Genomic DNA, 20,403 nt, shown 5'->3' with positions numbered 1-20,403 from the left:
GCCCTCCTTGCACTCCTGCACTTTGCAAACTTTCGGAGTTTTCCTCCCCTGGCGTCACGAAAAAGGAGGGTGACCAGAGCCCAGGAGGCGAGGCAGCGGCGGTTACCGGGTGGGGGGCGGGGAGGAAACGCAGCGCTCAAGACCCTCCCAGCGAGAGGTGCCTCCCAGCAAGGGCGGACTGGCCCTGGAGGCTCGTGGCCCCCTCTTTCCCAGGTCTTCTCCTCCCTCTCACATCCTGATCTGAGGGCCTCTGCCAGAAGGAAAGAAGCAAGGGGCAGGCGGGGCGGCTCTGGTGCCCCAGGCCGGGGAGGCGGAGCCGGTGTCCCTGCCCAGCCAGCCGGGCTGCTCGCGGAAGAGCCTTGGAGTTTGCCTACTTTCCCTCCCTCCCTCCTCCCTCCCTCTCTCTACCGCGCACCTCCCCCAGCGGCTGTTCCCTCCTTCCCTGGGACGCCACCTCCCGGAATCGCCTTTTTTTTGTTTTGGAGCTGGCTTCTTGCTGCCGGCGCGGAGGGGCTGCGAGTGCAGAGAAGGCGGGCTGGGAGTGCAGCCCTCCGCCCACCGCGGGACCCGCGGGCCAGAGCTGAGGACAGCCAGGCGGGCGCCATCTGCGCGCCGGAGCTCACTCTGCAAACTCCTGTTGAGTGTGTGCGTGCAGGCGAGGGCGGGGGGTCTGCACGCCGGCCTGGGAGGCTCCGGCGGGGCTCACCTTTGGACGGGGTCCTGGGACTCATCAGGGTTAGCTTCAGGCTCAGACACCGCTGAGGAATTAGGCAAACAAAAGAGGCCACTCAGTTGGTGGCCAGAAGTCTCCAGAGCGCCTCGTTGCGCCCCTCGTTCCCTGGGGTGGGGGCTGGCCACTTGGGTGGGAAGCGGGCGCCGGAGCTTGCTGGGGGCCCGCTGGGCCGCCCGGTCGGAGAGTTGGCGGCCTGTTGTGTAAGCCTCACTGCTTGTTTTCCCGGCCTGGCTCGTTGGGAAGCCGGACACATCCACCCTTGGACTCGATTCAGGAGGCTGCTGCTTTTCTCCTTGTCCCTCTTGGATTTTCTGGATTTTTGAAAACCCAGTGGCCCAGGAGGAAGGAGGAAGGAGCAGAACTGTGGAGGAATGTGAGAGTCTCTCAAGGCCTGAGGAGCCAGAAGGAGCTGGGAGCCAGAGCCGCTGGGGTTCAGGAACTGTAGTTAGCGAGTGATTCTCTTTTGTTTTAGAACGTTGTTCCAGTGGAAAGAGGAATTCTTGCCCTCTGAGAGCTGATTTCTCCAAGTCACTTGAATTTTCTTTCTGGGAGTGGGAGGAGGGAGAGACCCCCACCCCTCAGGGGCTGCCAAGGGAAGGGAGGAAGACTATGGACATGTGCCCCTCCTGCCCTCAGGCAGGTGCCCGGATACCTGATAGGGCAATTTCTGGGCCATGGACACAGCTTTGAAGAGGGGGAAGCTGGCCAGCATCTCTGGGAGCTGAGACCTGCCTTTGGGCAGAGGACTGAGCTGCTGGGCAGGCCTTGGTTTGCCCGTGCATTCTTGGATACCCTAGCAGTTGTCCCCAGTTCTGGGCAGGATCCTCTCCTCGTCTTTCTCTACCACTGGCCCAGCCATGGCACTAAAAGGCCGAGCCCTCTATGACTTCCGCAGCGAGAACAAGGAGGAAATCAGCATCCAGCAGGATGAGGACCTGGTCATCTTCAGCGAGACCTCACTGGATGGCTGGCTGCAGGGCCAGAACAGCCGCGGTGAGACAGGCCTCTTCCCTGCCTCTTATGTGGAGGTCATCCATTCTGGCGCCAGCTGCAGCCCTGCAGGCTCTCCTGGCACCCAGGTGAGCTTGTATGAGAGATCCAATGTGGCTAACCCTTCCAGGAGTGGTGGGGGCAGTGGCTTGTTCTCCAACCAGGGCAGCTTTGAGGAGGACGATGACGATGATTGGGACGACTGGGACGATGGATGCACAGTGGCAGAGGAGCCACGGGCTGGTGAGCTGGGCACCAATGGGCACCCCCCGCTCAACCTTTCCTACCCTGGTGCCTACCCCAGCCAGCACATGGCCTTCCGGCCCAAGCCAGCACTGGAGCGGCAGGACAGCCTGGCATCTGCCAAGCGGGGCAGTGTGGTGGGGCGCAACCTCAACCGCTTCTCCTGCTTCGTGCGCTCGGGCGTGGAGGCCTTCATCCTGGGTGATGTGCCCATGATGGCCAAGATCGCTGAGACATACTCCATCGAAATGGGCCCTCGTGGCCCCCAGTGGAAGGCCAGTCCCCACCCATTTTCCTGCTCGGTGGAGGACCCCACCAAACAGACCAAATTCAAAGGCATCAAGAGCTACATCTCCTACAAGCTCACACCCACCCACATTGGCTCCCCTGTCTACCGGCGCTACAAGCACTTTGACTGGCTCTATAACCGCCTGCTTCACAAGTTCACTGTCATCTCGGTGCCTCACCTGCCGGAGAAGCAGGCCACAGGCCGCTTCGAGGAGGACTTCATCGAGAAGCGGAAGCGGAGGCTCATCCTCTGGATGGACCATATGACCAGCCACCCCGTGCTGTCCCAGTACGAGGGCTTCCAGCATTTCCTCAGCTGTCTGGATGCCAAGCAGTGGAAGATGGGCAAACGCCGGGCGGAGAAGGACGAGATGGTGGGTGCCAGTTTCCTGCTCACCTTCCAGATCCCCACGGAGCATCAGGACCTGCAGGACGTGGAGGACCGTGTGGACACGTTCAAGGCCTTCAGCAAGAAGATGGACGACAGTGTCTTGCAGCTCAGCACTGTAGCATCGGAGCTGGTGCGCAAGCATGTGGGAGGCTTCAGAAAGGAGTTCCAGAAGCTGGGCAATGCCTTCCAGGCCATCAGCCATGCCTTCCAGATGGACCCCCCCTTCAGCTCTGAGGCCCTCAACAGTGCCATCTCTCACACGGGCCGTACCTACGAAGCCATCGGCGAGATGTTCGCCGAGCAGCCCAAGAACGATCTCTTCCAGATGCTCGACATGCTGTCTCTGTACCAGGGCCTGCTGTCCAACTTCCCTGACATTATCCACCTGCAGAAAGGTAAGGGCCAGTGCAGGCTGGAGACCCTGTGGAGTCTGTGCTCTGCTGACACGGGGACATGCGTGGCCCACACAGAATGGGGCAGCTCATCTAGTCTTTCTGTCTCTGCCTTACTCATTCAGCAAGTGTGTTGAGCACCTACTATGTGGCCGCTGCTACTCTAGGTGCGGGGATACTGTGACTCGGTCTGGTCTCCAGCCTCATGGAGCTCGTGTTTACCTTATTGTCGTCTGTTCCTCCCTCCCTTCATTTTTCTGTTTCTGTCTCACTTTCTTACTTACCCATTATACATTAAGCCCTCCAAGGTATCAGGCTGGGTTCTGGTCTTTGGAGATAACCAGGGCCCAGGCCTTGCCCTTGAGGAGCCCACAGGCTCATGGGGTACATGGATACAGAGCCAGATAACTGGGGCACAGTGTGGCCTCTTCCCTTCCCACGTCCTCACCAGCTCGCCTCCCTGCAGAGCCTGTTCTCACCACTGCACAGCCGCTGTGAGTTCCTGATCTGTGGGGGAGGGTCGCTGTCCCCATTCTGCAGATGAAGACGCTTGTATTCACAGAAGGGTGGTTGCACAGGGAGTCCATGGGTCAGCTGAGACTATTCCTTCCTCCTATGGCTCCCTAAGGACACGTCTGTGTTGGCCACTTCCCAAGCCCGGCTATGTTTTCAGTTCTCAGCCCCTCTGTGGGGGAGGGACAGGATGGGCTATTGCTGTGGCGCTGTCAAGGAACTGCCGGGGAAGTGAGTCATCGCCGGTCACCGAGGGGCACCGGACTGGGCACCGGACTGGGCGGGTGGAGGAACCAGGGGCCTGGGGCACATGGCCCATCCCACTCCCCCTTCCTGAACCTGGCTGACATGACCTGGCAGGTGGCTGAATCCTGGAGACTAAAGGCAGGGCAGATGTCAGGAGAGAGGTGTGGTCCTCCCTGGGGCTGCTTGGTAACTCAGGAAGAACGTCTGCAGGGCGTGGGGCTGGCTCCTTGGCCCCTAGGCCCTGAGGTCAGGCCTGGCTTGGTGGGGAGTTTTCCTCTGGGTGGGGCCAGGAGTCAGGCCTCTGGACTGAGCCTGGGGGTCAGCAAACACTACCCCCTACCTGTACCCAGGAAAGTCTGGAGTAAATCAGCCCTGCCCTCCTTCACCGGTTGAAGTCTAGAACTTGTGTAGCTCCCAGCCTCCTTCCTCCCGTCACTTTCTCTTTCTCCTCCTCTTCTCTGCCCTTTTCTCTTAGCTCCACATTCCTCTTCTTCCCTCTTCTTTCAGCTTCAGGAGACACAAGGCCTGAGTTTTAGTCTTGGCTCTGCCCCCAATTTGCTGTGTGTCCCTGGAAAGTGCCTTCTCCTCTCTGGACCTTAGTTTCCTGATCTACAAAACAAGGAGAGTGGACCCAGTGAGCTCTGAGGCCTGCAGGGTGGGGGAGGGAGACTTATAGGGAGGGTCTGGTTGAGGACAGAGGGATGCGTCAGATGTAGCTCTGAGCTCTGGGGCAGGTGTCCCCCTGGTGCAGAAGTGGAGCCACGCCCACTGCATAGGGCCCGGGAAAGCTGGTTCGACCAGCTCCTTGGATGGCTTTTGGATGGCGTGTTCCTATGTGGGCAGCGGGAGGGGGAAGCTGGGGCACTGTGATTAACAGCTGCCCACTGGGTTGGCTGGGGACCCTCACCAGGACAGAGCTGGGGGTGGGAAGGCAGCCCCATACCCAGGACTCCTAGGCTCTCACTGAAGCAGGAGGGAATGAAGCCAGACTGGCCTTTCTGACCCTGGGGCAGGGAAACAGAGCTGAAAGAGGCCATTTCTGACTCTCCACTTGAGTTGTTTCTAAAAGAGAGGCACTAACAGTCCTCTGGGGTGATGCTTAGGCAGAGGCTGGACCACCTTCCCTCAGCTGGAGGACCCCTCCCCATAGGCCACGCCCTTTTGGGCTTACTCTTCTCCTCCTGGGCTCTGCACCGCCGTTCCTAGGCCTGTGGTCTGGCAAGTTAGGAGGGGCCTTGGAATCTGGCTGAGGCAGAATTGGGCAGGCTTCGGGGGCCCACAGCCTGCTGGAGGGAGGAGGGGTCCCACGCTCGTCCCAAGGGTTGAGCCTATACTCAGAGGAAGGAGCAGGATACTGTCCAGCTTGTCCAGACATCTGACAGATGGCAGGTGTGTGTGGGAGGCCATAGAAAGAAGGAGCTGGGAGGCCTAGATGGGGTCAGGAGACCAGGATGTGGACAAACATTGTGTCTGAGGTGACCTTGAGAGAGTTTTCTCGGTGTTTACCTTGGTACAATGGGACATGAAGTCCAGTTGGTGCTGAGATGAGGCTCACCAGCCTGTCTGCCCACTGGTTCAACCCCTGGAGCTCAGGGAAGTCTTGGGGGTAAAAGGGGTCCTAGTAATAGTTACCTTGGGGACAATAAGGGGAAACAGTGATTGTCTAGAGCCCCTACCTGAGAGCCAGCCAAGGAGGTCAGTGTGGTCCTCTACATTTTACAGACAAGGTGCGGTGAGGTGGGATGGTCAGCAGAACAGGAACTGGAGCCCAGGTATGTCTGACTCCAGCCTAGGCTGTGTCCACTGTGCCCGACAGGTGGGGGAAGGACTTCCCCAAGGATGGCTGCCTGGGATGATGAGCTAGGAGGGGAAGGAGGAGGGAGGGAGGCTTGGGTGCTCTAGCGCTAACCGGGCTGGCATCCTGGGGGTGGCTGGAGGTAGGCACAGGACCACAGAGCATGCCTGGAGGGGCCAGGGAGCTCCCAGGTTGGCCTAGGCAAAGTAGCCTGCCCTTGCAGGCCAGGCACCTGCCTGGGGACAGGTGGGTCCTCTGTGTTCTGGGCCATCACCTAACTCCGTCTACCACCCCTCCTGGGCTTCCATAGACAAAGACAATCATAATGCCAGGAGCCACCACTGGCGGATTCTTGCTGTGACCGAAAAGCAGTTTGCGCTCAGTTGCATGTAGCATTTGAGCTCTTATTCAGTCAGGTGCTGTCCTAAGTACTTTATACATATTAGTTCAGTCAAACCTCAACTATACCATAGGGTAGGTACTTTTATTATCCCATTTGAAAGATGTGGAAGCTAAAGTACCGTACGCTGCGAGCAGTTGTCAGTCGCATGACATTTAGTCCAACCTGTCCCTTTGACAGTGGGGAGACCTGTAGACCAGGCAAGAGCAGTGGCTGCTGGAGGTGACACAGCCAGGCCTAGGGCTCAGACCTCCAGCCCCCAACCTGGGGTAGGTGGTAATAACCTCCAAGAGGTGGGGACAAAGTGGATTAAGGTGGGAGCTTAGGGACTGTGCCTTGGACCCTGGAGCTCTGAAGCTCCAGCCCTCCTTTCCGTGTTCCTGGGACCCAGCCTCTAGGACAACTGCCAGGACAGGAGGCTTCCCTGGGGCCCTGGCGTTCAGCTTGAGTCTTCAGTGCAGTGGAGGGAGGATGCTGGATGGGCCTGAGCCCTGACCCCCAGCCTGTCTCTGGGGCACATTAGTGTTAGCTGGTCCAGACCCCAGATCTGAATCACACGGCGGAGAGGTGACAGCCGGGTGGGGCCTCTGTTGCCCCCTCACTTCCGTGACGTTTGCCCCCCAGCCCTGCTTCCTTGCCTATCTGCCTATCTTTGGATACCTAGCAATTGCAGTAGATTCATTCCTACGGTATTATTTCAGCCTCAGTCTCCTCATCAACAAAAGGGGCGTTTCCTTCCTCCAAGGCCATGTACAAGAAAAGCCCACTTGAGTGCAGGTCCACCCCCACTGCACCGGACTTTCTCAGGCAGGTGGAATCCAGGCTGGTGAGTGTCTCCTCTTCTAGTAGGTTCTTTTTGTTGAAGCTTAACTCCAGTTTCTTTGTCCTGTTGTTTTCTACCTTCCTTCTTATCCCTTGGGACCTTCTCAAATCCCTGAGTCCATTGTTTGGGGACCCCACACAAATGCCTGCATGACATGACCTAGAGCTCCCTGCAGTGGTGTCTATCGTCTAGCTGTGGAGGGTACTTCTGGGCCAGGCATCCCCCATGTATGGGGCAAGAAGGAAATGGGAGTCCCTAGCAAGTCCCTTCCCTTCAGGGCCTCAGTTTCCCCTGTATAGTAGTGGCATGGTGGGGGATGGGCTGGGGGGGATGGGGGTGCAGCTGGCCTCTAGGACCTCTCCTGCTCTGGAGTCTCTTACTGGGGCTTCATCCTGGGCCTTGGGGTAATCCCATTTCTGTTGCCCAGGTGTGGGCAGTTGGGATGGAACAGGGTGCAGGAGGTGGTCCAAGGAAGGTGGCAGGAGGACTGAGTGGGCTGGAAGCTGGTGACTGTAGAGTTCTTTCGGGTGCTGGCTGAGAAGCCCAGGAGACTGTGCAAACGTGAGTCTGTCTGCCCAAAATGCCAGTATTAGCCAATTAGCCATGCAGTTGTCTACTAATGTGGGTGCTGCCACTTCTAAAGGCCTCCAGAGTTATTTCCAGGATGTATAGTCCTGGGCTTGGTGTATAGTAAATGCTGAATAAATGCGTACTGACTGCATCAAACAACCTGAAAGTAAAAAGAATATATTTTGAAGGCCCCTGAGAGGCCTCCTTAAAGTATCGGGGAGCACGGATAGTGAATGTATTGTTTGTGTGCAGTGAACCCTTTTGAAGGGCTTGGGGGTGTGCTGTCCACCCTGCCGACCCTTCGCTCTTCCTTCTTTGCCCTGCAAGGAGTGAGTGCCAGGCAAGGGCAGACTGCGTCTCCTTCTCAGCAACTGCCCTACCCTTGCAGGGCTTAGTCAAATACCTGTTAATTCAGAACTGAAATCCAGTCACCAAATGCTTGTTGGTTCATTCAGATTCTTCCAAATTGGGTCACCTGTCTAGGTTCATCCCCTGCCCCCCATCTGTTACCTAGTTATTACAATGGCCTCCTCTAGTCCCCTGGGAGCTGGAGTGAGGAGTGGCTGGGGCCTGTCTGTGGGGGAGACACACAAAGGAAACTCCAGATGGCCTTCGAGGCTGTGTTTTAGAATCAGCAGTGTGAGGGAGGTGGGGAGACATTCTGCCTGGGGGCCCTGGGGGAGGCTCCTGGGGTACCTGATATGTAGGGATCCTTCTAGTAGACAGATGAAGGGAGGAAAGAGTAGGTGAATCTGACGAGCATGGGGTCAGTGTGGAATGCGTGCAGGGGCCAACTCCCAGAGGGCCCTGTGGGCTGGGCCATGGGCATGGCCCTTGATCTGCAGACAGAGGGGACACAGGGAAGGCTCAGTGCTCTTCAGGTGCTGTGGAGAACCTCAGAGAGGCTAGGGCTGAGGTAGGGAGCCCCTTGAGTGCCTGTTATAGTTGAGCAGTGAGGAATAGCTCAGCCGACACATATCAGGATCTGCTGTATGCTAGGCTTTGTTCTGGGTGCTAGAGACACTGAGCTCACAGCCCAGGGGAGGCAGTCAGAGAAACCACAGGGTGTTAAGAGCTGTGGTAGAGGGAAGCCCAGGGCACCTGAGAGAATTGGGAGGCACCTAATACAGTGGGGGTGCAGGGGAGGCTTCCTGGAGGAGGTGATGTCTGAGCTGAATTAGGAGCCAGCATATGAGGATGAAGCGTATGGTGGGTTGGGACAGCCTTGTCCTGGAATCAATGTATGGTCGCTAGCAGGGCTGTGACTGGCCAGGTGTGGGCTGCTGGGAATGCCACAGGTTTTAGGGAAGATGGTGCATGTGGTTTAGGGTGTGCTGAAGGTGAGGGTTGGGGGACATCCTGGTGGAGACACCCAGGCGCCTGGAGTCCAGGAGCGAGGCCTGCGTCGAGCTGAGGAAGGTATTGTGTGCCCTTGAGGGGCTCACACGGGGGTTAGGGAGTGCATGGGGGAGACCAGGGCCCTAACCTCCCTGTCCTCTGCTCTGCCTGTGCTAGGCGCCTTTGCCAAGGTGAAGGAGAGCCAGCGCATGAGCGACGAGGGCCGCATGGTGCAGGACGAGGCGGACGGCATCCGCAGGCGCTGCCGCGTGGTGGGCTTCGCCCTGCAGGCCGAGATGAGCCACTTCCACCAGCGCCGCGAGCTCGACTTCAAACACATGATGCAGAGCTACCTGCGCCAGCAGATCCTTTTCTACCAGCGGGTGGGCCAGCAGCTGGAGAGGGCACTCCGCATGTACGACAGCCTGTGAGCGCGGGCACTGCCCTGCCTCCTGCCGGGCACTGCAGGGCCTCCCCACACCAGCAGCACTGGGAGGTCTGCTGGGGCTTTGGAAGAGGCATGGATACCCCTGGTGAACTCCTCCAGCCGTCAGAGGTGGGGGTGCGGCGTGGGTGAGAATGGGGCCAGGAGCCTTCCAGGCCGAGACCTGCCTGCAGGCCTGTCACTTGAGAGACCAGGGTCCTAGCCTCTTCCAGAGCCTGTAGCGTTTGTGCACCTGGCCAACCCCGCCCCCTCCCCCCCCTCCCCCCCCGGTTCACTCAGCAGACACTGGGGCATTCTGTCGTCCTGGGTCCAATGCTGGACACCCAGGGCTGCGACACACGTGCCCTCAGGATGTCCTCAGTCGAGGTGGGGATCAGACACAGAAACAGATGGGGGCAATGCAGAATGACCCATATTAAATAAGGGGTTCCTGGAAGCTCACAGAGGGGACCACTCATTCTGCCGGTCAGGGAAGACTCCATGGCATCTGGAAGAATGACAAGGACCTGTCAGATAGTAGATGGGGACAGTATATGGGGAGACCATTCAGAAGAGAGGAACAGCATGGGCAAAACTGTGGAGGCATGAAAACGCCCGTCCTCCTTTACCTTTCCCAGGCAAGTTTGCTGCCCTACCTAGGTGGGCATTCTGGCCTGTGTGACAGAGGGGAGGGATCGTCCTTGCTCCCATGTCCCTGTCCCTGCCCCACCCCCACCCCACGCAGGAGGGGCTGCAGGCCAGCTCACTCCTGACTCCCCTCCACCTGCTGAGCCCCTACGGCCCTTGGTTAGCGGACCATGCAGCATCTTTTCCCTGGGCTCAAGGAGCCAAGAACCCGAGGACCCTGGTGGCATCTTTCTGAAGGGGACACCCAAAAGGTACCAGATATTGGAGTTCACCAGCACTAACTCTTCACACTCAGCAGGCTCAGACCCCCAGGCTCCCAGGGTCCTCGGCTTCTGTGAATCCCGAAATCCTTCCTGGTGCACAGGGAAACCCAGGGGAAAAGACAGGGGTGTACTTGCCCACCACCCAGCAACCGTGGGCCCACCTGCCCACAGCCAGCCTCACTGGGATCCCACCCATGTTTACATCCTTGCGAGGGCTACTCCTCCGACCCAGGCCAGGGTGTGGTCCAGCAGCAGGTCGGGGGGGACTGACAGGTGCCACCACTAACCCCCCCCACCCCCCAGGAGGTCATGGCCACTCCTGGCGGCTGCTGCTGCTTGAATCTTTTCTCTTGATAAACCTCTTACAACTAAGGTAACAGAAACATGACTGTTTTGTTTGGATCCCAGAAGGGATGAGGGTGGGGGAAGGGTAGATCCCTAATTGTCCCTGAGGTCATGGTAGGCTCAAAATTTACCCCAGAACCTCAACAGCTGAGGGGAGGACTGTGCTGGTGGGAGGTGCTGGCTGGGATCTCAAGGTTGCCATGGACCCCAGCTGGGTGCACATGCTGCCCAGACTGTACTCTCAGCTCACATGGTCGCGTCCTGCCAGGGGGTTGGCTATGCTGCTCTGTAATCTAGGGCTGAGGTTTGGGTGACGAAAGGGGGCCCCAGGACAGTCTAATTGATGGGGTTCCTCTCCCCAGGGAGGCCCCAGTCCAGGGGAGGGGGTTAGGGCTCAGAAACTGTTCTTCCCCAGGCAGTCCTGGATGCCCAGCCCTGCCCTTGGGGGTGACCCAGGCAGGATGAACAGCAATCTGTTCACACATGGGAAAGGGGAGTGGCGAAGTCATGGTGCTCTTTCAGGGCGATGGAGAGCTGGTGGAGGAGGGGTGCTGGGGTCCAGGCATCAGGGGAGGCTTTGGCCAGGCCAGGCCCGGAGCTCAGCTCGTGGCAGTGAGATGAGACAAGGGGCGGCAGGTGCAGTGGGGAGGGGGCAGCAGAGGCTTCCCATACAGGGCAGAGCATCCTCAGAGAAACTGCCGGAATGGGCCCTTGGCCCTGGGTCAAAATTAGGTCAGATTTGGGACTTTCTGTGGAATTTTCCCCTCCCTCTGCTCTGCCCTCCTTCCTTCATTTTCAACCCCCTCCAAGGACCTTCCCACCCTTAAAGAAATGGCTTCTCAGCTGTGACCTCCAGGTGACCTTCTGCAGAGGGCAATCTGATTACAGCAGGGGCGGGGGGAGCTCTTTCCTGAGGCCTGTGGGCCGGGTGGGAATGCTCTTACCCCACATTGCCTGGAAAGTCCCCATGCATGCTTCCTGCTCGGGGAATGCCCTCATATCCCTTCCTTGAGAGGGGCCGTCTTTCATGCTTCCTGTCCTCAGGGTGAGGGAGTCAGGGGGGCTTGGACCTAGGAGAAGAACCACAACCTGAAGCCCTGGGACAAGCCAGGCCTACTCTAAGCATCTTGAGGTCTAGGCAGAGACAGCGTGTCTGGTGGGGACTGAGATGTCACAGCCTCTCTCTGGTTTCTATCTCTGTGCAGGTTGGGTGTTGGGGGAATTTGAGATCTGTCAGGGCTGGGATACAGCCCCTTTCAGCAGGGGACTGGGGGAATGGTGTGTGTGGGGTGTCCCGATGCTGGTATGGTTGTCTGACTGGCCTCAGGCACATGTTCCAGGCTGAGCTGGGCCCAGCTTCCTCTGGTTCCCCTCCTTTTGCTCTGAGAGTGGTGGAAACAAGGCCTCTCTTTCTGCCCTGGGCAGCGACCATGACCTGAGGTTGGGGGGCCGTGATCCCCAGTCTTGGCCCAGCCCAGAAAGGCGTTTAATTTTATGGCCACCTGTACGGGTTAGGGATAGAGGCAGTCCTCAGATACTGCATGCTGTTGCCTCTTGGACACAGGAGGGCCGTGAAATACTGTGCCACAGCTGGAGCAGTGCCAGGCCTGGGGGAGCCAGGTGGCCCGACGCCTAGCTCACCACTGCCCTTCACACACATCCACATGGTCACAGATGCGTGGTCATGTGCTTGCACAGCTGCACGCCTAGCAACAGTGCCACATTCACTCGCACGCCATGTGCACCTTTGGCCACATCCATGTACATCATCTCTGCACAGCATCAGTCTCAGCCGTGGCATCACATCCACACCACAGTCCCACGCACACAGTCATACTCTTTATACAGTGACATATGTATTGCCGCCAAGTCACACATGCACACAGCAAAGGTGTCATGTGTTGCTGTACCAGGACTGTACTTGCACCTCCTGGGGTGCCAGCTTCCTTCATTTTCAACCCTCCTTCCTTCATTTTCCATCGCCTGGCACCATCACATTCAGTTCTTTATTGCAGATGAGGAACTTGAGGGGTGGCAGCTGGCCGCATCACCCAGTGGGCTGGGGGATGCTTTGGGCCAGGGCCCAGCTCCCTGAAGGCTCTGGCCTGCTCTTGCCCATCCCTGGGCCAGTCCCCTGGTCCAGGCTGCCTCTGAAGGCCCCTGGCTGAAGCCACTAAACAAAGCTCCAGGCATCTCCCATCTCTCGAGCCAGAGCTAAGACTGCTGGGTCCATGAGAGCAGGAGCCAGGATGTGGTGGGCAGGGCCCAGGCCTTGGGTTGGAGGAACATTCCTGCACCATCTCCCTAAGCATGCGAGGACTGGGCCCGCCCTGCCTGCCTGTCCGCTGACTCAGGCCTCCCGGAGCCAAGCCTGCTCAGTCCCCCCTCCCCCAACCTGCTTCCCCACCAGTTCGGCTCCAGTACCTCTCTCTGCTGGCCAAGGCAGAAGAGACAGTGAGCCCTGGCAAAAAGACCTGGGAAATAATAAAAATTCACCTCCCCAGACAGCTCAGAAGGGCTGATCGTGAAACACTGCTCTGGGGTTCAGCATAGTTTAACGCAAACCTTTTTTCCTTTGGTTTCGTTTTATTAGTTAAAGCCCGGTGCAGTCCAGTCTGTTTAAAAAATAGTGTCTCACACAGCTGTGGCCTCCTCGGTCCTCACAGCATCATGATCCCACTTCATGGACAAGAGACCAAGACTTGGCCAGAGGCAGGATGGGACCCGCCGAGGACTGCACGGTGAGGCCGAGGCAGGCAGGGCTCAAACCCTGCTCTCTGGCTTCATTCCTTAAAGTCACACGAATTAACTCGTGTAGGTTGGAAGGAAGAGGGGTGGCAGATTTCTGCTTCAGAGGTGGGAAAGAATGGGAGGCTGGTGAACCCAGCTGCTGAAATGTGAGGGGGCTTGAGGGTAGGTGGGTCCCATCAGCCTCCAGGGATAAAGAGGCTGACGATGGCATCCTGCGGCAGCGGCGGCGCTGACTCAGGGTCTCCTTTACAGATGAATGTGTGAGGAGCACCACTCCATTTCTCTGTAACTGACCTGAATTCCTATCTTGCTTTCTCATTCCACATGGTAGAAATTAATCTCCAATCAGTTTGGGGACGCCTTCTTTCCTGAGGTATGCTTCTTTGTTTTGGGGATGGCACATTTGAAGACCATAGGCAGGCCCCTGGCATTTTGAATTTTAGAGGCCGAATCCCACACTATGGCACAGGAAATTTTGCCAGTATTCCACATTAAAAATCATTAATATATAGCTATTTGAGTTGGGTTCAGTTTACTACTTGACAATGCCTTACCTTACAGATATTTAATTAAACTTTATTAATTTTGTCTTTCTTTTGCCTCTTCTCTGGTCATCTTCCCCCACCTCCCGCCTTCCCGCCCTGAGGACTTCTGGGTCTGGCCGTTTCTCTGTTTTGGCACTTGGCTCCCTCAACTGCCCCGTACCTTGTGGGGCTCAAGGAACCTCAAGGATGGTTCTGTGGCGTGCGATCCGCTCTGGGGCTTGTCATCATTGCATAGCTCCCCCCTCACGCTCAAGCAAAGGAGGTCTGGGGGCTGCTTAGAGACATTGAGCAACCCGCTGTCACCTGAGGGCTGAGGCTTCTACTGCCCTCTCCCAGTGCAGGCAGCGCCCTGCTGGACACGGAGTGGTTAGTATTTCATAGAGACCCGGCGTGCAAGATACCAGGAGATGGGACCCAGCGAGGCAGGTGCTGGAGCTGTCAAGGCCGATGTGAGACGGTACCCAGGCCTGGGCCACTGTGCTGGGAAGCAAATGGCTGATGCCTGAGAGAGCAGTTGGAGGCTGGTTAGAGCCTGGAAGCATCTGGAGACTTCTGGTCTGATCCAAGCCCCCGTGCTGCGGCTGTGGCAGGAAGGCTTTGGGTCGCGGGAGTAGACGGCTCCACTAGACAGACCCGCTGACCCCAGCAGCAAACCCCCTGACTCCTTTCCTCCCTTTACCCCGAGGCAGGACCCTAGTGGCTGGGCCTGAGTGCAAATCCTGCCCTGCATACACTTGTAGGAATGTTTCTTGACTGCGCCCTGCTCTCATGCCTCCATTTGTAACAGGAGTTTCAGGGGGTTAGGAGGGTTACATGAGCAAAGCCAGACAGTGCCGGCACAGAGCAAGTGCTCAGCCTCAGAGCAGAAGCTTAGATCTGCCCTCGGCCAAGAATATGGGTGCCCCACCCCATAGGTGAGAAAACTGACTGGGTAAGCCTGTCAAGGTCACACAGTGGGTAGATGGCAGGGCTGGGCCTGGGACCATGCTCCCAACCACCCCCAGACCTTGATCCTTGCCCCGTATTGCCACCCTGTTTCCATGGGAGCAGACTCCTTGGGGCTTCCTGTCACAGTATTTGTCAGTCCAGGACAGAAGGGGTCCGGGGGGCCACTAGCTGTCACATATACCATGCACACAGCATAGCATGGCCCAAGAGGTAAGAGGCCAGGCTCACACCTCAGGCCTCCCCAGATGGATTCACTGGAGAACCTCAGGCAAGGTCACCACTCAGTCTCAGTTTCCCCCACATTCACTCAGGCGATGGTTATCGTGATTACACAGGGACATGAGTTCACGAGTGTGGGCATTGTCGCTGTTTCAGGTGGGCTGCGTCCTCAAAGCCATACAGGCCAGCAGGGCATGAGTGCATAACAGTTACTGCTGAGTGGCTGCCACGTGCTGGGCCTTGGGCTGAGAGCCTCCCACGAATTACCTCATTGCCCACAACAGTCTGAAAGGTGAGAACTATTGCCAACATTTTCTAACAGATGGAAGCTCAGAGGTACTGAGTCACCTATGTGAGGCGGAGCAGCTAACTGCTGGATGGCGAGTGGGGCTGAGGTCTGCCTGCTCGTTGAGCAGTGCCCTTCCCACAGCACCAGGCTGCCTGTCCATGGCGGGCAGGCTACGCAGGGTCAGGGCAGACGTCCTGCTGAGTGAATGCAAGAGTGCGGGGAATGGGGGGCCATGGGGAGCTGGGGGGCAGGTGATGGCAACTGGGTGGAGGTGACTGTGGGCCTTCAGTCAGTGGGTGACAGGGCAGAGGGCTGGGCTGGGGGCACCAAGCAAATATTAGTTGAGTGATAGTTTCATGTGGGGCCTCGGGCCAGGGTGGGAGCAGGATCTGGTCACGGAAGGAAGAGGGGCTAGGCAGGTGAGACCAAGGGCAGGGAGTCGGGGTAAGGGGCCGGGCTCTGGTCTCTGAGAAGAAACTGACTCAGGAGCGAGCCTCCTTGCTCAAGGAGCCAGTATGGGCATGAATGAGAATTAGTGGGGAAATGCTGGGAGGGGGTGTGCTGTGAGTGCTGAGGCTGAGCTGTAGAGGACGGGGCAGGGTGGGGCAGGCAGAAGTGGGGTGGTGGGGTCTGTGCCTGGCCTGGTCTCCCAGAGCGGGTCCCTGTCTGTGTGCCCCGATGCCTGAATGCAGGTCCTTGCAGTGGCCCTCTATGCCTGCAGTCATATGTTCCCCAGCCTGGAAGACACCTCTCACCCCAAAGCTCAGGCACAGCCTGAGCTCCTCTGTTTTTCTCACACTCCACATCTCACCCATGAGCAAAACTTTGTTAACTCCTCAAAAGAGATCCCAAATCTGACCCATTGCAGCATTTCACTGCCTGGCGCAAGCCACCAGCTTGCTGCCTGGGCTATCACAGCCGCCTCCAAGCTGCTCCGCTCTCTCTCCTGCTCCCCAGCCGTTTAGCAGGAGATGGAGAGTGATCTTTTAAACCCACATTCTAAATCAAACCATGTTCCCCCCCTACTTTCAATCTCCAGGGCTTCCTGCCATTTGTAGGATAGATTCCAAACTCCTAGCACAGACCACAGGCCTCTCTGTGATCTTACCTGGGACCCCTGTACCCTTTGGTCACAGAACTCCAGGCCCACTGGACTGCTGGTTAGTCCTCACGTAGGCCAAGCTCGCTCGCATCTCAGGGCCTTCGCACTTGCTGTCCCCTCTGTCTAGAATGCTTTTCCTCCCAGATGACCTTGTGGTTCACACCTCAGTGAATCCAGGTCTTTGCTTAAATGTCATCTCCTTGGAGAAGTCCCCCCGATCACCCAATCTAAAGAGCCTTTCTCATTCTAGTCCTCTGTGCTCATACCCTGCCTTACTTCTCTTCAGTTTACTTAGTACCAACTGCCAATTATATATGTGTATGTGTTTAACTTTGTGTTGTGGAAAGTCTCAAACATACACAACAACAGAGAACCTAATACAGTACATGGAACCCACGTGCCATACCTCAGTTTCAACAGGTCATAACCCTTGGCAACGTTTTATTCCCACATGTCCCTTGTTTCCAGCAAACTCCAGATATAACACAATCTCATCTGCAAATACTTCTGTGCAAAAGTTAGGTGTTAAGTGTATCTGTCTGTGAGAGGCAGCCAGCCGTCAGGGGAGCTGGTGTTTGTCTGTCCCTAGAGCCTGGCACAGTGCCTGGCTCATAGCAGGTGGCCCGGGATGTCTGCTCGGGCGTCCGGGGAGGCTGTGTGTGCAGGTTTTGGTTTGCACAGGCCCACTGCTGTCAGTGGTCTGCACATGCCTGTGTGCACAGACACGTGGCAGCCCATGAATACGTGTGTGCTGCCACGCAGCTGGTGGCTGAAGGCGTCCTCCCTCCCTGACGTCATCTCCCACCTCTGTAGGATCCAGGACTTGCTCTAGAGAGCATTTCTCTCTTTCTCAGCAAGGCATGGGTGTGAAAGGGTGGGAGGAGGTATGCACCAGTCCCTGTTCTACCCTCTGGTGGGCTGGGTTTGAGGCCAGGGTGGCCCAGAGAGCCCCTCCCTGTCATTCTCAGGCTGGCAGGAGGCTGTGCCGTCCCCACTGGCAGAGAGCAGCCTCTTCTCTCCTTGGCACAGAAGCCAGCTAAGTTGGGCTGGCATCAGCTGCATGGAGTGTGGGGTATGTATGTATGAGGGGTGGGGGTATCCCGTCCTGGCTGACTCCTAACACTCCTAGGGTGACCCCTGGGTAGTTGGACAACTAAGGCCATTCAAACTGGGAGCAGCTGGGCACAGAGTTCTGGCCCAGGGGCTCAGCACTCCCCCCACCCCCCACACACACCAGACAGATCTTAAAGCACGGGCCCTGGAAGGTGGGCAGTGGTGGAAGAGTATGCGTCCAGCCCAGCACCAGCTTACTCCCGGAGGCTACTCCCTGTCAGGTCGGGCCCCCCAGCCAGATCCTGAGACCTTGTCTGCTCCAGCCTCCTCCTCAATAGGCTCCGCCTTAACCTCAGCAATCCCTGTGCTTCAGGGCACAGCCCAGGCTTCCTCCTCCAGGAAGCCCTTGGTTCTGGCCCGTCCTGAGCTTGTCCCCTACATCCTGCCCTCTTCCTCCAAAGTGGTCCCACTCCACATGGTCCCTGCCTATACCACCCCAGCCTCAGAGAGAGTCTTCTGAATAAAATAGGTGGGGGTGGAGGAGGGGAGGTCAGAGGGGGGCTGCCAGCTTCTAACCCGAACTTGACCCCTTGCTGGACATCTCACTCTCCTTTCCAGAACCCAGTAAAGGAGAGTGCCTTGAGGTCCTCTTTTCAAGATGGGGAATGCATGTATTTTGCCTTCCAGGAGGACTAAGCATTTGTTTAAGCACCTACTATGTGCCAGGCACTGTGATGGCTGTAATAAATAATAACAATAGTAATAACATCAACTTTGAACATTTGTGAAGCAGCTACAATATGCCAGACCCATATTCTAGGCAATTCGATAAAAACCACCATCATCACCACACTAATCATATGGTTAACGTTTACTGAGCATTTACTACGTGCCTGGTGTGGTTCTAAGAACTTTGCCGCAGAAATGACCCTTTGAAAAAGAAGTCTTGGTCAGTTACAATGTTTTGATAGGTCCTAACTCAGGCGGAGAAATGGAAGCTGAGCTGGGGCCACGTCCCATGGATGCCAGCAGGGAAGGGAAATGGGGCAGAAATGACGACAGAAGCGAGGCTCCAGGCAGAAAACCAGCAGCAAGCTCCCCTGGGCTAGACTCCTACTCTCTGGGCTTGACGATCCCACCTGAGTTAGAACAGGTGGGTGGACCTGCGCGAGTTCATTGGGCAGACGGTCACCACCCATGCCCTCCCTCCTTCAGTTCATGGGTTCTGTCCCCAGACTCTGAGGGTCTCAGGGCAGATCATGGGCAGAGGTCTGGAATCTTCTTGGGGTTCACAGGCTCTGCCCCAGCTGCCTGTCTAGATGCCATGTGCACAAGGCAACCTCTTACCATGGCTGACTCAGAAGGGACCCTTCCACGCATCATCACCACCTTCCAAGAGTGCCCAGGCTCTGCCAGCTTCACCCACCTGCCTGCTTGCTCAACAGCCCGTCAGAACAGGCTCCACTTTCTCCAACAAGACCCAACAGGGCTCCCCCGCTGTTCTCTGGTTCTTGGAGGTCTCTGCCTTGGTCAGCATGTGGGCATCGCTGGCCCACCCACACTTACCCCAATGCCTCTCTAGGTGTCAGGAGTCCCAGTGCTGAGAGATGTGTGTTTGCCACCTGGAGGGGCTCTGAGCTTCCAGGAGGTGTGCTGTGGGGTTGTGACAGTCACCCTCTAAGGTTGGCACTCTGAGCCCCCGATTGCATGGAGGGTCCTCTGTGTGGGGTGGCCACGGGGGCGCCCTTGGCTCTGCTCCTTGCCCCTAAAGCTTGGATCAGGTGAGTGCAGTGGTAGACCAACTGGCACAGGAGATTCTGAGGAGGGACTCAGGCCAGGAGGAGGCTGAGTGGGCAGCTCTGGGCTGTCTCCTCCTCCTGTCTTGATTCTATCTGTGGTGGGCTCTCATGTATGATTTGGTGAAAGTGGCAGAAGCCCATGGCTTTCTGAGTAGATAGATCTGGGGTATCTGAAGGAAGGAAGCCATGGGTGAGTATGGAGGGAGAGTAGTGAGCTCTGAAGAGTCTGGGAAGGACCATTTAAACCTGCTCCTTAGACACATAGGGCCTGAGGTCAGGTCTGCCTAGGCCCTGAAAGGGATCTGGGAGCAAAAACAGCAACTGGGAGCCCAGCCAACACCGCTGGGGGCGAGGGAAGCTAGGGTAATCAAACTGGCAACTCAGGAAGGAGGTCTGGATGGGATTGGTGGTAAGAGACCTCTTGGCTTGTGGGAAGGGAGGGACTATATTCTGGCAATAGATGTTTACTGAACATCTACTAGACACCTACCCCTGGGCCAGGCTGGACAGTGCTCTGAAGAAGCACACAGCATTGAACTATGCTTACTACAAGGGACCGAGGGCTGGGGCCATTCGTGCTGGGGCCTCAGCAACCTGGGAGGGGAGGGGAGTTGAGTGCTCTGAAGGCACGCCCAGTACTAGGGCAAAACACAGGCTGGGGGCCATGGCCGACATTTATTCTGGGGGGCAGGAGGGACAGTGAGTGGGGCAGCCTCTTTTGTTCCCACTCTCTGTGGGATGGAGAGCTCTGGAGGCCCAACCCCTCCTTCCTGACCAGGCCTGGGTGGTAGCCCGAAGGCAGCTTCTTCCCTCTTCTCTGCTGGCCACTGCTGCTCTGCCAAGGGGGTGACAGATGCACTAACGGGTGACCTTGGCTGGACACCTCCCTTTGTCCTTCCTTCTGCAGGTGGGTCCCATTCAGGTGGGGCCAGGGAGGGAAGGAACAGTGGGGCCCGAAGGTAAAGTGTAGGGGGAGCGTTTTGGGGAGGTAAGGGTGGAAGTGGGCTGCTTCCTGGAGACCCTCCCCACTGGATCACACCTGGCTGCAGGCCCGGCCTTCCTTTGCTTCCCTCTTTGTCTCATTGGAGGCCCCTGGAGCAGGACCCCTACATCAGAACGCTATCCCCCTCAAATGTGTGGGGTATATACGGACTTCAAAAGAGTGTAGGGGAGGACAGACAGCCCAGGGTTAGGTGTGTAGTAGATGTTTGGTAAACATCTATTGTCATTGAAGTGAAAGACAAAACCCTGGAACAGAGTCACAAGGTCTGACCTCCTTCTAGCTGGGTCATTGC

General features: G+C 57.2%; 1 protein-coding gene across 1 annotated transcript; it reads left to right on the top strand.

The window, feature by feature from the left end:
- Window positions 1-218: 218 nt before the first annotated feature.
- Window positions 219-13,747, top strand: SNX33 (sorting nexin 33). The gene is made up of 2 exons (XM_019751001.3): window positions 219-3,040; window positions 8,900-13,747. Exons 1-2 carry the CDS (start codon window positions 1,591-1,593, stop codon window positions 9,151-9,153), a joined length of 1,704 nt encoding a protein of 567 aa, XP_019606560.1. The 5' UTR covers window positions 219-1,590; the 3' UTR covers window positions 9,154-13,747.
- The last annotated feature ends 6,656 nt before the right edge of the window (window positions 13,748-20,403 follow it).

Source organism: Rhinolophus sinicus, chromosome 3, assembly GCF_057876585.1.
Source record: "Rhinolophus sinicus isolate RSI-liver-muscle chromosome 3, RSI-T2T, whole genome shotgun sequence".
NCBI lineage: Eukaryota > Metazoa > Chordata > Mammalia > Chiroptera > Rhinolophidae > Rhinolophus > Rhinolophus sinicus.
The sequence above is the reverse complement of the archived record's forward strand: the minus strand, read 5'-3'. Positions and strand labels throughout refer to the sequence as shown.

Coding starts and splice junctions, on each gene's coding strand:
- SNX33 (XM_019751001.3), top strand. CDS start 1,591: ATGGCACTAAAAGGCCGAGCCCTCTATGACTTCCGCAGCGAGAACAAG. Junction 3,041..8,899: donor CATTATCCACCTGCAGAAAG/GTAAGGGCCAGT, acceptor TGCCTGTGCTAG/GCGCCTTTGCCAAGGTGAAG.